Source organism: Leiobunum rupestre, chromosome 4, assembly GCF_980474605.1.
Source record: "Leiobunum rupestre chromosome 4, qqLeiRupe1.1.hap1, whole genome shotgun sequence".
Classification (NCBI taxonomy): domain Eukaryota; kingdom Metazoa; phylum Arthropoda; class Arachnida; order Opiliones; family Sclerosomatidae; genus Leiobunum; species Leiobunum rupestre.
This window is the reverse complement of record NC_143387.1, coordinates 70693004-70709371: the sequence shown is the minus strand read 5'-3', so window position 1 is coordinate 70709371 and position 16368 is coordinate 70693004. Positions and strand designations below refer to the sequence as shown.

Here is a 16368-nt window from a genome sequence, read left to right as displayed (position 1 = left end):
ACTCGGTCCGTCCCAAAGTCATTAAGAAGAAGTTGGAGAGAAAACGCCCATATAAACACAACAGACTCAACATGCACATCCATCAGAACACAAACACAACAAATTCAACACTCACAACCTACGCATAAACATTACAAAAACCGTAATACACCAAACCGTCACGACGGTGAGCGAAAAAACACCATCCAAACCAAACCGCAAATGCATCCGTTAACGCTCACCGTCACACGGTGGTTTTGCCAACCCTTTGAGAAACTGCGTACGCAGTGATTACACTTTGCACCGAAAATGCGAACGCGTTCGCAGTCCTGACAGACAGACACACCCACAGACCCACCCACAGACCCACCCACAGACCCACCCACAGACCCACAGACAGACACGGTCGTTGTATAACCCCTCCTAGGGGACTTTGTCCCCTCGGAGAGGTAAAAACGTTCGCGCACGGCTTGCGCGCATTCATAATGCATTTCGCGAAATTTATTTCAGAAATGCATAGTTGAGGACGTAGCCACTAGGAGGTGCAGATTTTGAATACCCACCTCCTAATAATGGGTATGTGCTCGTAAAACATTTGGCCTAGACATTTGCTTATGGGAACCTTATGATAGGCTTATAGTATTAAATATATTTTGAATATTAAATTCAAATTTAAACAAATTTTCAATCATCTTGTAGCTTAATAAACGTACTATAATAGCCCAAGATAAATTTTGTCGAGAATTAGGGTTTTCTCAACCACCCTGTTGTTTAACATAACTATTAACTAACCCACTAAGCATTAACAACCAAAGAGTAATTTGAATCACCCTGTCAATTAATTATGAACAATATTTCAATCATTAATTAAATTAATAATCGCACTATAACAACCTAAGTATAAATTTCACCAGATATCAACCGCCCTGTCAATGCTTTTGTCCCATTGGGTCAGTGCCCATTGGGTCGATTCTCATTCAACCGAATCCCATTCGACCGCCTGTCCCATTCGACCGACATTTTGTTTGCTCACAACTGAAAGCATGAAACCTAACCTAACCTAACCTAACCTAACCTAACCTAACCTAACCTAAACTAACCTTACCTAACCTAAACTAACCTTACCTAACCTAACCTAACCTAACCTAACGAAATAAACAGATTTCAATTTTATATTGCTTTCTTTATTGACCTTTGTATTATATAGAATTTAAAGTTCATTCAACCAACATGCAAATTTAAAGATACAACATCGAGTAAACTGTAATGCTAAATCAAGGTTTGGTTTACTCGCGTTTACAAAACCAATTTGGTAATTACTTACAGCGGTTTTATTGGTAAAAAATATTCTATAAACTTTTTTGAATAAATGGGATTCGACCCAACGGGATTTCAAAATTAGAATTCGATCAATTGGGAAAGTATATTTTTCGATTCGATCCATTGGGAATTCGACCCAGTAGGATTCTATCCAACGGGAATATACCTATCTCAATCACCCTGTCCTTTATCAGGGCACTTAACAACCGAGGAGTAGCTTTAGCACACAAAAAAATCATTACATCGCTAAACAAATCACCCTGTTTATTAGAAACAATATTTCAATCACCCTGTACATTAACTTGATAAGCGCACTGTAACAACTTAAAGTGAATTTTTACCAAAAGCAGCGCTTTCTCAACAAACTAGCGCATTAACAACGATCCTAATCACCTTGTCATTCATACGGTGAAAAATCAATTTTATCAATGAGCATAATGTTCAAAACAAAGACAATGGACACAGTCTTTAGAAGGGGGGGTCAGAATAATTAGAAGGGAAATTGGTGTATACAGCTAAAAGCCTTCACTCCAGAGGTTTCCAAGGTTGAAGATCAAATATTTGGAGACAGATGGCGCTTGTATTCTGAATCTTGAATCGGTACGAATTTCAAATTTCAAAACGAAAATGACCAACTTCTTGGGCCCCGATTTAAAATTAATTGGGCTACCGAGGGTTTGATACTGGCTGTCGATTAATGTATAATTTACCATTTTACTACAAACCTGTCGAGAGTTATACCCCGAACGGCGGCGGAGACGGCAGCGGCGGCTACGTACCAAGTGTAAATATATAGTAGTACACACAAATCCCTTAAGGATTGTGTGTAAAAATCTATAGTTATAGTTTTGCACCATTAGAAAAACGTTTTTGCGGTTTAGCAGAGCCGGAATATCCCTGCGCGTTAAATGATCCACAATTATGAACTTTTCAGTCCAATAAAAGGTTCACTCCCCGCAGTCAGATGTCGCCACTGCCAGCGAAATAAATTTAAAAAACGAGTGTTGCTAGGTTGGGTTGGTATAAGGCGTTTCACATCTCTTTAAGCGTAGCTACTCCGTTTCAGGTTCATCCAGCGTCCCGAAACGTGAACGGGGAACTTGTAGGAGTGTTTATTGTACACAGAAAAGCTTGCAAATAAAATACTGTACACGAGTCACAAGCCAAAACCCCAATCTTCAAACTTCATCGCCCACCAGCGCTCCTACCGAGAGAATCGCGAAAAATTTCCACCCATTTACAAAGCACGTGAGAGGATAGGCCTAACGTGCTTCATATTGGTCGAAATCTTTCCAATATCAGACACGGTGTCGCAAGAATCCAAGAATCCACATACTTTGAAAGAAACAAGTTAAAAATTAATCCACCAATTCTTAAAGCGATACTTTTGTGGGAAAGGTTGTAAAATATCCAACCAACACTGTTCGGAAATCAGCACTAAAATCTATTTCTACCTTGGTATTTCTTGGTCGCAGTTCGCACGCGAGCACGCCCGGAGAAATCAGGTCATTTTCGCGCGCGGGTCAATCGTGTATTTATTGTTAGCTAGGAGGTTACCATGACAACCAATTTAAAAGTTGGGGCGCGTGTAAACAGAGGAGGGGCGGGGATCAGTGGGGGCCCACTTCGAACGAGCCGGGTTTAACGTTTAACTCATTTTACTTGTAAAGTTTACTCGCCGAGCCGGATTTCCAAACTTTCTCAACAACGCCCAGGCCGAAGCGAAAACAGAACGCCATTTTGGCAACATTCCGTACTTCACTACCCACACTCCCACGTCCTATTAAGAGTATAAACATATGTAACATAATAACTCACAAGTCCCAAAACACTTTTAAGTAGTGATGAAGGCTTCGGTCATGCTTATTTTCTTCTTCTTTCTGGGGGACCTGAGCTGAAATCATAAGTATATAATAGTGTAACATAAGTATGACATTTAATATTCTTCACATGCAAAAGAGATCAAATCAGCGCTACGCGCTATCGGTGCATATGTTTACCGAAATACGTCTACATTTAAATAGAAAAAGAACAAGTGTGTTGATCGAGCGTCAGTAAGATCATAAGTGTATAATATTGTTAAATAAGTGTGACACTTCTTATTCTTCAAGTGGCAAAAGTTTTACTGGGAGCTATTAACAAGACAGACTGCATTACGGGCTTCGTCGCCGTTTGGCGTCCGCTTGAAAACGCGTCACACGTAGCCTTATAAGCTCTCAGTAAAATATTCCCCAAAGTGACAAACTTATTATAAACAATATTATAGACCAATCTGAATAGTTTGATTATTAGACCAATTTTTAGATATTCGCGTCCAAATATTAATATTCCTATTTCGGTTTCTGAATTTTCTAATATGCACTCCCTCGTAAACCCATTGGGAACAATAGTCCCTGACTTTTCAAGTTACCAAACTGTTTATTTGGACTAGTGACCCCAATTAAAGGGCATTTGAATGTTAAGTCTCACCCACGACATCCGAAAAGAAGAGCTGGAAATTTTCCCGAATATGGTTGGACGGAAGAGTTGATTCTACGACCTTTTAAGCTACCCTTACCAAAATTATGTTTCGAAAATAAAACCTTAAAAAAGACTTATTCAAAGCCCATAATAAATCATGAATAAGTCTCTCACAGTCCAAAACTCAGACTAAAAATATACTTAAATCTAGATACAATCAAGTTTTATTTACGTTTCTTTAAGCTAGCCTTAAAGAAGACTCATTTTTAGCTCTATTTAAGATCTTGCAATGAGACCTAATTTAGATTTGTTTTTTGCGATTTGTTTGAGACTTGATTTAAACCCAGATTTTTTATTTGTAGGGACCGAATTTAGTCCCGCGTTTTACTATTTGTGGGAGACTTAATTTAAACTTGTTTTTTGCGATTTGTTTGAGACTTGATTTAAACACTATTTCCGTGATTTCTAGGAGATTCGGTTTAAACCCATATTTTTTAATTTTTAGATAACTCAATTTAGACATGATTTTTGTGATTTGAAAGACACTGCATTAAAATTCGCTTTCTGTAGGAGCCTCAATTAAGACCTGTATTTTACTATTTGTAGGAGACTCTACTTATACCTGCGTTTTACTATTTGTAGGAGACTCTATTTATACCTGCGTTTTACTATTTGTAGGATACTCTATTTATACCTGCGTTTTACTATTTGTAGGAGACTCTATTTATACCTGCGTTTTACTATTTGTAGGAGACTCTACTAAAACTTTTTTAATGCGATTTTTAGGAGACTCGATCTAAACTCTGGATATACTGGTAAATCTGCCGATATGAGTACAACCAGGGTGCCCTATATGTGAGCAGTCCACTGTGATTTATAGTTAAATTCTTCACCAGTTATTGCATGGCGGTCGCTATACAGCAGACTACTTTCACGGTCGGGCGTCCGTTAAAATCCAACGTTAAAATAATTATTAAACACTGAATCAAAAATGACTACTATGTTCAGCTGCCATGCTGGATTGCAAGTTCTAAAATCTCCAGACTTCATGGCTGGCTCTAGATGCTAGGCTACTTTTAACTCAGCTCAGTTTATTTACACACTCATACGGAATAAATTTTACTTGAAAGGAAATATCCTAGTTTAAAAATTTATATATATTTATATTATTTAGTATACTTAAAAATTTTAAACGGTTATTTTATTACAAAAATTTTAGGGTTTCAAGTGAGTTGAGCTTAACCAAAATTAGCCAGCCCATCCCTTATGACCATTTTGTAACCAAGATTCAAGTTGCAATTCATCATGGCGGTTGAACAATAAGATTTTAATAACCTGTTTAATATCAAACTTAAATGACCATTATATTTACGATTACTTTTATTTTAACTTCAAATTGTAACCTCTAAGCAACTTTCAAGTCCCCAGAAATGAATCTCCCCATATGAGACTAAAATGAAGTCTTAAATGACTCTTATTTTAATCTAAAATTGTAACCCATAATCAACTCTCATTTAAGCCTTTTTCAAGTCCTCAAAATTGAGTATCCCAATATGAGACTAAAGTGAAGTTTAAATAACCCTTATTCTAATCAAATATTTTAACCCATAATCAACTCTCATTTAAGCCTTTTTCAAGTCCCCAAAATTGAGTCTCCCAATATGAGACTAAAGTGAAGTCTTAAATAACCCTTATTCTAATCTAATATTGTAACCCTTAATCAACTCTCATTTAAGCCCTTTTCAAGTACCCAAAATTGAGTCTCCCAATATGAGACTAAAGTGAATTCTTAAATAACCCTTATTCTAATCTAATATTGTAACCTCTAAGCAACTCTCAATTAAGTCTCTTTTAAGTCTCCAGAAATGAATCTCCCCATATGAGACTAAAGTGTAATCTTAAATAACCCTTATTCTAATCTAATATTGTAACCCATTATCTACTCTCATTTAAGCCTTTTTCAAGTCCCCAAAATTTAGTCTCCCAATATGAGACTAAACGAAGTCTTAAATAACCCTTATTCTAATCTAATATTGTAACCTCTAAGCAACTCTCAATTAAGTCTCTTTCAAGTCCTTAAAAATGGGTCTCCCCATATGAGACTAAAGTGAAGTCTTAAATAACTCTTATTCTAATCTAATATTGTAACCCACAATCAACTCTCAATTAAGCTTCTCTCAAGTCTCCAGAATTGGGTCTTCCAAAATGAGACTATAATGAGTTTCATCTAAATATATATTAATAAAACTCTTTTAGTGAGACTAAAATAGATTTTATTTAGGACCCAAAATTCGGGTCTCAGTTTTTTATGCTTACATAATACTTAAAAATCCTTCATCCTTCATTGAGACTAATTAGCGACTAAAGTAAGACTCACATTTTGGTAAGGGTAGGAGCAACAAACACAAGGAGAACGCAGCTTGCCTTTAAACACGCTCACGCAGTGTTGTGTACAAATTTCATTGGACGAGCCTTTACGCTGAACGTTTTATGGGCGGGGGGGGGGAGACAATTTCCACCCTTCCAGCGTCAACAACCAATGAAAACTGTACATAAGAAAATGCACGACTTTTAACGGGTTGCGTTCTCCTTGTGTGGGGCGCTGTGTTTGTTGCTCCTAGCTTTTAAGTAAGCTTAGCCAATTATCGATTTTTGAATTCTGCGCATAAATCGAAAATACGTAATGGTGTCACTGAGAAAGCGCCCTCTATTCCCCAAAATTGGCACTAATTCTTAATCTCGTGTGTTCGTGTCGATCGCGTATCGGCGAAATTCACGAATACTTTGACGCTTGTCACGCTTCTCTCTATAACACCATAAGTAACGTAATACCCATAAGTAAGGCACTTTGGGAAAAACTATTTTGCAATATCTTTTCTCCAACGTGAGTTTCAAAAGTATAGAAATAACGCCACCTAGTAGAGACTTCGTGGACTAAAATTCCGAGAATGTAATATCTACCCCTAACTTGAAGCCAAATTATCGAAATTTAAGACGCTTTGAAAATGAAAAATACAATTTATTTTTCAAAATAAAGATGAATTTATTGAATCGAAATATAAAACCAATTATTAAAAACACTAATGGTAAAACAAACAAAAAATACAAGATGAATTGAAATTATACTTCCTCGACGTTTGAAAGATAATACTTTTTTCCGTTTAAAGGTAATAAAACCTCTAGTATTTTCTTTACTCCTCCAAAGGGTTCCAATGTTATCCACTTCCAGCTATGGCTTTTGACATTTTCGGCGCTGCCTAGTGGTTTGTAGCGGAGGTTTCCCTCAAATGGTTCTTCCGTAAAGAACGCGTTTAAGAATATTTAAATATTTATTTATGTACCAGGGTAGGACATAAGGCACTAGTCACGGCATTTGACTACTAAAATAAATGGTCTGACTACTAAAATTGATCGAAATCTGGTGGCTCACTAGTCAATTTGACTAGTGGAAAATTTACCTAAATATTCATAAATAATGGCGAATATGGCGTATCATAAATTCATCATTCATCTATCCCATTTTATTTAAAAACAAATTGTGAACGGCCAAAGTCTTGTAACTCAAGTGATAATTAACTGCTACTTTAATTCTGACGGGCAAAGCAAAATGTTGGCTGTCCTTCTTGTTTTTATACCCCCATTTTTACCCCCACTAGTCAGTGACTACTAAAATAAATTAAGAAGATAGGAAACTCACTAGTTAGGCTGAATATATATAAAAAAAATCCTTATGTTCAACCCTGATCCCGACCTCAATTTTTATTGATGCTATACACTCTTTTACGAAGTCGGCCATTTCAATACAGGCCTAATTTAGCATAGTACAGGCAAGGGCGCCTGCACGTGCTCATCAGCTCGAGACGTCGCGTGCACTTGACCGCGTGAAGCGGCCTTGCATGCACTATTTGAAATCAGACCTGTAATAAAATGGCAGCTCTCACAAATAAGGATATAAAAGAGTGTATAGTTAAGTTTTTATTGCATATTATTAGTGCATCTTCCCATTGGCCACATGAGCAAAATTGCTCTTGCATGGCCAGGAAATATTAAAATATACAGTTTAACTTTTACTTAGAATATAATCAAAAAACAAATTTAATCGAAGTGGGCAGGCTTATATTAGAAATTCATAACATTATTTAAGTTTTCAATCCCAAAATTAATCAAATTTTCAAAAGATTTTAACGTTGTACATTTTTTTATATTTATAACAATTTCATTATATAGCTTTGGACTTAAATAAAGTACATGTTTTTTACCACGACTCTTTTGCATTTTTTTTACTAGATTTTGACCCACAACAACTGATCTCAGAGCACTATAGCTTCAATTAATCGCCAATTCTATAAAATCAGAGCAAAACCAACCATATATTTCACAAAAACTATTCGACCAAGTTTGTGGGACTAGCAACGTTCTCTATTCTTTGGTTTCAAAACCTTAGCTTATTTTCGGTCTTTGAGTGGGCCAGACATATTCTATTTTTGGAGGTATTTCTTGACATTTCTTTTTCAAAACTGAGCACACGTTTGCCAGATAATCTGGCCAAACTTTCACACTCCTTATACTTCAAAAAGGAAAGCACTAAAGAACGGTCTATTGCGTCATGAGACTTCAGTTGTAGAGAACCAATGAGAAACCTGACTGTATGGATTTTTTAGGGGAAGGAGGTGAATCGCTAAAAATCATCATTCTACTAAAGTATAAAGAAGTACATTCTGGTATTTCTAAATAAAAACACACGGCTACAGGTGTCCCACTTAACAGATATTATGTTACTTATGATACTACGTGATGTATTGATTTATGAGAAATAAAGGGGGAGGCACTTATTGGTATTCCGAAATAGTTGGACCCGCCAACGATCGTAAAACGATCCTTGTACGAAAACAAGCGCATCGCTTTCTCTAGCACTCAAAGACAGATCTTCGCCTTCATTTGTGGATAAGATAGCCTAAAATGTTGGCGAAAAATGAGAAATTTCAATCTCTCTAATAGATTTTTGTTAAAAAGGTTTTGAAAGAAAACTACATTGAGAGAGACCGAAAACCATTAGACGCTATTAGACCATCATCAAATGGTTTACGTCTACGAGAAAACGCAACGCTGCTTCAAGATTTAATACTAATGCTCATCTAACCTGTAGGATCGTTTTGCCGATAGTGTGTATCAGAAGTTTGTAGTATACCTCTTATCTAGACTTTGGAAGTGAACAAGCACATTCTAGCCATTTTTTCCTGGGTTATAATTTTTCACACAATCAGCGGAAAATTCCCACGAATGAAGAATGTATCCATAATTTTATTTTGGATGGGGATCAAACTAAGCACCTCTCATTTGAGACTTACAAAAAATATTACTTTTTACACCCTCTGGAGACTGGCCAAAAATTTTACTTTTTACACCCCCCTTGAGACTGACAAAAAAATCTCACTTTTTACACTACCCTGGAGACTGACCAAAAAAATCTTACTTTTTACACTCCCCTTGAGACTAACAAAAAATCTTACTTTTTACACTTCCCTTGAGACTGACAAAAAATCTCACTTTTTCCACTACCCTTGAGACTGACAAAAAATCTCACTTTTTACACTACCCTGGAGACTGACAAAAATCTCACTTTTTACACTACCCTTGACACTAAAAAAAATCTTACTTTTTACACTACCCTGGAGACTGACCAAAAAAATCTTACTTTTTACACCGCCCTTCGATTTACTTCTAGGCGGTTTGATCCTAAAATAAAAATACGCCCTTTTACGGTTTTTCAATGTAGTAGTTTTTAGTTTATAATTTCAAGAACGTATTCAAGATAACAGAAAATATGCCACAGCAACTGTAGCCCCTCAGCTAGGCTAATACCGACTGTCTGTGGAGGTACACGTTTCGCAACAATAACAGTTTATTTGAGATGAATATTTCTGTCTTAAAATTTATTTTATTTACTTATGTGTGTATATCATTCTTGATCGTCGGTGGCCACTTGAGATAAATATATTTTCTTTTCGAATCTTTATCTTTTGGCTCCGCTGCTGGTCAGTACATGGGCTGGTCAGTACAGAAGCGGGTCAGCAGAGCGTTTAGAGAAGGCCTAGGGTACATTGGGGGGGGGGGGGGGCTTTAAGCGATGATTCTAATGATTGTTATTACATTCGGGAGACCTGCTCAATTTTTCCATGTTTTTCTTCTCCGCGGAATTCAAGGTGTGGCCGCTTTTTTAGGTAAACGAAAAAAAACTCCTTCCTCGACTTTCATATTAAATTAAAAATTGTCACGGCATAAATAAAGTCACATAAAGTATGACACTTACTATTAGACAATGTTTTTATATTATATTAAATTAAACATAAGAAAAAATCCAGCTAGAATTTGTAGAAATTATAGCTGGATAATTAAATAACGGATTAAATAGCCGAGGCAGCGCCTGTAGAAGTGTTCCACCCGCAGCACTCTGGTGTACTAGGTGAATACGGAGGCTGGACCACGGCTGAGGCTTCCACCCTGTGTATTATATTAAATTAAAAATAAAAATAAAATATTATCTTTTATATAAACCGAAACAAAAGTAACGTAATGTTCTGCGACGGTACTATTTTACATTAGGACGACTTGTTCACTTTATTAGAGAAATCAGAAATTGTTGTCCTGACGGTACTATTTTACATTAGGACGACTTGTTCACTTTATTAGAGAAAATCAGAAATTGTTGTCCTGACGGTACTATTTTACATTAGGACGACTTGTTCACTTTATTAGAGAAAATCAGAAATTGTTGTCCTGACGGTACTATTTTACATTAGGACGACTTGTTCACTTTATTAGAGAAAATCAGAAATTGTTGTCCTGACGGTACTATTTTACATTAGGACGACTTGTTCACTTTATTAGAGAAAATCAGAAATTGTTGTCCTGACGGTACTATTTTATATTAGGACGACTTGTTCACTTTATTAGAGAAAATCAGAAATTGTTGTCCTGACAGTACTATTTTATATTAGGACGACTTGTTCACTTTATTAGAGAAAATCAGAAATTGTTGTCCTGTTGTATGGGAAAATAACATGGGCTTCACGCTATGGGGAAATGAGCGAGCGATATCTCGAAAACGGCTTTATGAGCAAGCTTGAAATTTTACATGGATATTCTTTACAGTATTGGGGTGTGCCTTTTGACAATTATATGCAATTTAATTAAAATTAAGGCACAGAACATTAATTTTAAAGATCATTATTGTTAATAAAATATACCAGATGGCGATACTTCTACCACTGCCAATTTTTTTGGCATTATTGTTCTGACCTGATTGGTTCCATTTCGTAGTCCATCAACAATCAATAATTAATAATAAAATGGCCGACCTAAGCTCGAGTTATTTTGGACCTTTTTTTTTAAAGTATAAAAACTTCTTGTAGGTTTACTGTGGAAATGGCATCGCTTGGTAGGTAGGCCCGCTGATCTCTAAACCTTGAATCTCGTGTAAACGGTTTATTTTAGAAAATTATTTTATAATTAATGTGTTAATTTTAGAGTGAAAAAACCGAAGCCTGAAAATAAATGAATTTTGTCTTCTCTTATAAAAATAAAAAATAAATAAAACCATATTATAACGGTTCAAAATGTAACCCAGATGGCCATACCGCTATCGTGTCCAAAACAATTACCATCACTGATCTAGTCCCTGTTAGGCCATTCTGTAGCTCCATCAGTAAAAATATAACAGCAGCGGGCCGCAATGCACAAGTAGAAGGAAAGTGAGGGTGTGGCATCGATCCCGGGTTCGGGTTTGGGTTCGGGATCGAAATCCGGGATTTAAGGGATGAAATGGGGGTAAAATCATCGAAAAGTCAATGTATTTAGGGTATTTCTCGCGACGATTTGTTTTCCCGTATATCAACATATTGTGTCCAGGCCAACTTGTTCATTTATCTACGCTTATCTCGAAAGATACTTGAACGTATATCTTATCAAGTTTTATCGTACGGAATAAGTTGAAATGATGTAAAAATTGATAACCTAGGCGGCGCGTGCGCAGATTCCCCGGGAGGCGCGGTTAATTTGAATTGAAGTGTTTTGACGTCATGGAATATTTGTTGTTAAAGTAGAATGGAAATATTTTTAAACTTCATTTTAATAGCATTAACGCGTAAGTAGTACTTAAATATGCTTAACACTTGAACCTATCTCACGAGTATTTCAAACGAATATTTTAAGTATGAGAAACGTATTGTTCTCAAATGATACTTGAATATACTATAAAAGAGGTTGTATAGCGTTGTAGGAGGTCATTCCACGGTTAACTGCGGTAGCTATATTCAAGATGCCTAAAGCCCAACATATTTGCCCTACGTGCGCGAAAAGTTTCACTACCAAGTCCTCCTTAAATCGGCATGTTAGAGAAGTACACGGTGATAGACATACGTTTGTCTGTGAAGTATGTGGTAAGAATGTTGCTAGATTGGAACATTTCAAGAGCCATCAACGAACTCATGACTTGAACGCACCCGGCCCTTCCGAACCCATGGACCTGTCTCGCACACCGTCACCAATGCAACGTTCGCTAGCATCTTTCCGTCCACCATCGCCATACCGTCCACCTTCACCTAGTCTGCTTCAAGAAATTCAACTGGAATCTATCCAACCATCTACAGCGGATTTACCCAACAACCCAACGCCATCACCTGTTCCCGCCTCATCAATACTTGATGAAACACCACCAGCATCTCCAAGTATGGTCCAGGCCTTGAATGATACGTTAGCATCTATCCGTTACAATGCTGAAGACTATGATATTGATGCGGGGATGTTTATCGGACGTTACCGAGCCGCTTTCAGTAAATTTCTAATGGAAAGACTCACCAGTAAACGTGGAATTAAATGGTTCCTACTCGTAAGATCTGTTTATATGAGACCTTTAGGGGGTGAGGAACAAAGAGCGGAAGTACGACCCTATTTCCGGAGCACTATGCAAACAACATTAACGCCCGATGTCATTGAAAGCCAGCTGAATGAATGTCTTGAAACAATACAGTCAGCAGCGGAAAACTTTGAAGCGACAGGTATGTACTAAAATTTATAAGTTATATTTTGAACTAAAACATTATATTTTTGATAGGATCGGGTTGGGTAATTGACCGTGTTCTGTATGTAGAATTAAATGTAGCATCTTACCAACCGTTGCGAGGGTCATCGTATATGGAACTACCTGAAAAACTATCTCGACGTCACGCGATTCTTAATATTAGAAACGAAAATGACGAGAAATGTTTTCTCTGGTCAATTCTCGCTAAACTTCACCCAGTTCCTCGGACTCAAAACGCTAATCGTGTTTCCAAATATACACCTTATGAAAATGAACTTGATACCAGTGATATATCTTTTCCTTTCAAATTAAACGCTACGGAACTTAAAAAATTTGAATTAATGAATAATTTATCAATATCTGTGTTCGGCTTTTCGGGAGACATATTCCCCCTTTACGTAAGCGCTAACAAGTGTTGTAAGGAAAGGGAGGTTGATTTGCTATACATCACCGACGAAACTAAAGATATTGACGATGGGAATAGACATTACTGTCTTATACGAGACCTAGGAAAACTGCTACAGCATCTAACAAAACACAGAAATACAAGTTATTATTGCAGGTAATTTAGTTTCCAATATATTAGTTTGAAATATACTAATTATTTTCTGTATTAGAATGTGTCTTCACCGATTCAGTGGAAGCAACGCTGAACAGCGACGTGATGCGCATATCGAAGAATGCGCCACTCACGGCGTCCAAAAAACAGTTTTCCCTACTAAGAAGAAGACGGTTTATTTTGATAAATATGAGTGGACAGAAAAGGTAAAAATAAAAATTATTTAATTTAACTCTTAATGAAATGAAATTATTAGGTGCAGTATGTATTTTACGCCGATTTTGAAGCAATCCTACCGAGAGTTCAAGGATGTGATCTAGATCCCGATATAAATACCAGCAAAGTAAACATGCACATCAGCTGCGCGTATTCGTGGGTGTTTGTTGGACCTGACGGTAAGTTATTTGACAAAATTCCCTTTTAGATATATTACAATAGGATACTTATAGGTGTACCTGTTCGAACCGATTGCTATCGAGGACAAGATGCAACTCGAAGATTTCTGGAGTCTATTCTGGAATTAGAGAAGGAGTTGATGGAACTCATTGAGACAAATGTACCAATGATTATTACCCCGGAGGAGGAGGAACAGTTTCAAGCTGCTACGCATTGCTACATTTGTCAGAAGCAGCTAAATCAGGGAAATATGCCCGCTGTTCGAGATCATTGCCATTTCAGCGGCAAATATAGGGGGCCAGCGCATAACGTCTGTAATCTTCAAAAGAAAGTTCCAGAATTTATCCCTATTTTCCTTCATAACCTTAGCAGGTGAATTTATTAAGTTAATTAACCAGGAAATAAACCTAATAATAATAAATCTTCATAGATACGATTTACATCTTATATGTCAGGAGATTGGTCATTTTAAGGAACAGACACTTGACTGTATTCCTTCCACTAGCGAAAATTATATTTCGCTGAAACTAGGTAAAATATATTTAATTATGAATTTAACCTTAACATTAATTTTATTGTTTTTTAGGGAGATTTCGGTTTTTAGACTCTTATCGATTTCTAAGTGATAGCCTCGATGCTCTAGTATCTAATCTCGTTTTGGAAGGAGCCAGTAAATTCCAGATTGTTAAGAAATATTTTGAAAGTGAGAAAGTTCAACTGCTTTTGCGGAAGGGGGTCTACCCATACGAGTATATGGACGATGAAAAGAAATTTGACGAGACGATGCTGCCACCTAGAGAAGCGTTTTTCAGTTCATTGAAAAATCAAAATATTTTAGAATCTGATTATTTACACGCCCAAAATGTTTGGACAGCGTTTAATATTCAAACATTAGGTAAAATTACTATAGTATAAATATTTCAAATCTCTTAACCTCGGTTTTCGTAGGGGAATACACCGACTTCTATGTGAAAAGCGATGCGTTGCTCTTAGCCGACGTTTTTGAAAATTTTAGAACATTATCTATAACCCATTATAAATTAGATCCCGCTCACGCTTACACCGCACCAGGTTTAGCCTGGCAAGCAGCTTTGAAGATGACCGATGTTCGCCTCGATCTCATACTTGATATAGATCAACACTTATTTATTGAAAAGGGTAACGCTTTTGTGATATTTTAAATATTATTGTATTTACATTGAATTTTTAGGGATTCGAGGCGGTGTTTCAATGATCTCAACTCGTTATTCTGAAGCGAATAACAAATATATGGCCGACACATATGATTCGTCTAAAGAGAGCAGTTATATATGCTATTTAGGTAATTTACATTTTTAAAAAAATAAATAATTTTTTTTATTTTTATTTTTTTATTTTTATTATTTTAATTTTAATTATATTAATTAACTTAATTTAACTTAATTGAAGATGCTAATAATTTGTACGGTGCTGTTATGTGTGAACCACTACCGCTAGGCGACTTCCAGTGGGTTCAGGAGGATGATTTGCAAACACTCAGTGAAAATATTCTGAGTATTCCCAATAACGTTGAAAACGGATACATTTTAGAGGTAAATAACAAGTGTTATAATTATTGAATTATATTTTTAAAGAATTGTTTCCTTTGCAGGTGGATCTTGAATATCCTCCAGAGTTGCATGACTTACATAACGATCTCCCAGTAGCGGCGGAATCTAAAGTTATTACACATGATATGCTATCTCCATACTCCAAAGATCTCTTAGGAAAATTAAATATTAAGGAGAATCAAAGTCTACCAAAACTTCTTCCTAATTTAAATAATAAAGAGAAATACATAGTACATTACCGCAATTTAAAATATTATGTAGAATTAGGTTTGAAAATAACCAAGGTTCATCGAGCTCTAACCTTCACTCAAGGAAAATGGTTAGAAAAATATGTTAGATTCAACACTGAACAGAGGAAATTATCCAAGAGTTCATTTGAAAAGAATTTCTGGAAACTAATGGTTAACTCTGTTTTCGGGTAAATCAATTTAAATAATTTATTGCTGTTTTTTCCCTTACTTCATTTAATTCTTTAGAAAAACAATGGAAAATTTACGGAAGCATATAAATTTCGAGTTGATTCATAAACCAGAAAGAATGTTAAAAGTTACAAGTTCCCCGCAGTTTGAACACTTTACCATCTTTAATGAAGAGTTAGCCGGCGCTCATAAGAAGAGAGCTAAAATTGTTCTTAACCGGCCTATATTTACCGGATTCACCATTCTAGATTTATCCAAGGAGCTCATGTATCGGTTCCATTATGGATTCATAAAAAATACGTACGGGGACAAAGCATCACTATTATTTACAGACACTGGTAATTTAATTTAATATGCATTTTTTATTTAAATAGTACTAATATATAAAATATTTACAGACAGTTTAACGTACAACATTAAGACGGATGATGTTTATAAAGACTTTGAAGTTCATAAAAACCGCTTTGACTTCTCTGATTATCCACCTTCGCATTTCCTTCATTCTAATCAGAATAAAAAAGCTCTCGGTTATTTTAAAGACGAGACAAATTCGCAGTTAATTCAAAG

General features: G+C 36.1%; 1 protein-coding gene across 1 annotated transcript; it reads left to right on the top strand.

Annotated features, from left to right (window-relative positions):
• Window positions 1-11563: 11563 nt before the first annotated feature.
• Window positions 11564-15731, top strand: LOC149948917 (uncharacterized). Its single transcript, XM_090171186.1, has 12 exons — window positions 11564-12815; window positions 12872-13400; window positions 13456-13603; window positions 13654-13792; window positions 13847-14165; window positions 14224-14324; window positions 14380-14688; window positions 14742-14951; window positions 15004-15114; window positions 15222-15364; window positions 15424-15675; window positions 15720-15731. The coding sequence occupies exons 1-12, from the start codon at window positions 12077-12079 to the stop codon at window positions 15729-15731; spliced, it is 3012 nt and encodes a 1003-aa protein (XP_090027312.1). The 5' UTR covers window positions 11564-12076.
• The last annotated feature ends 637 nt before the right edge of the window (window positions 15732-16368 follow it).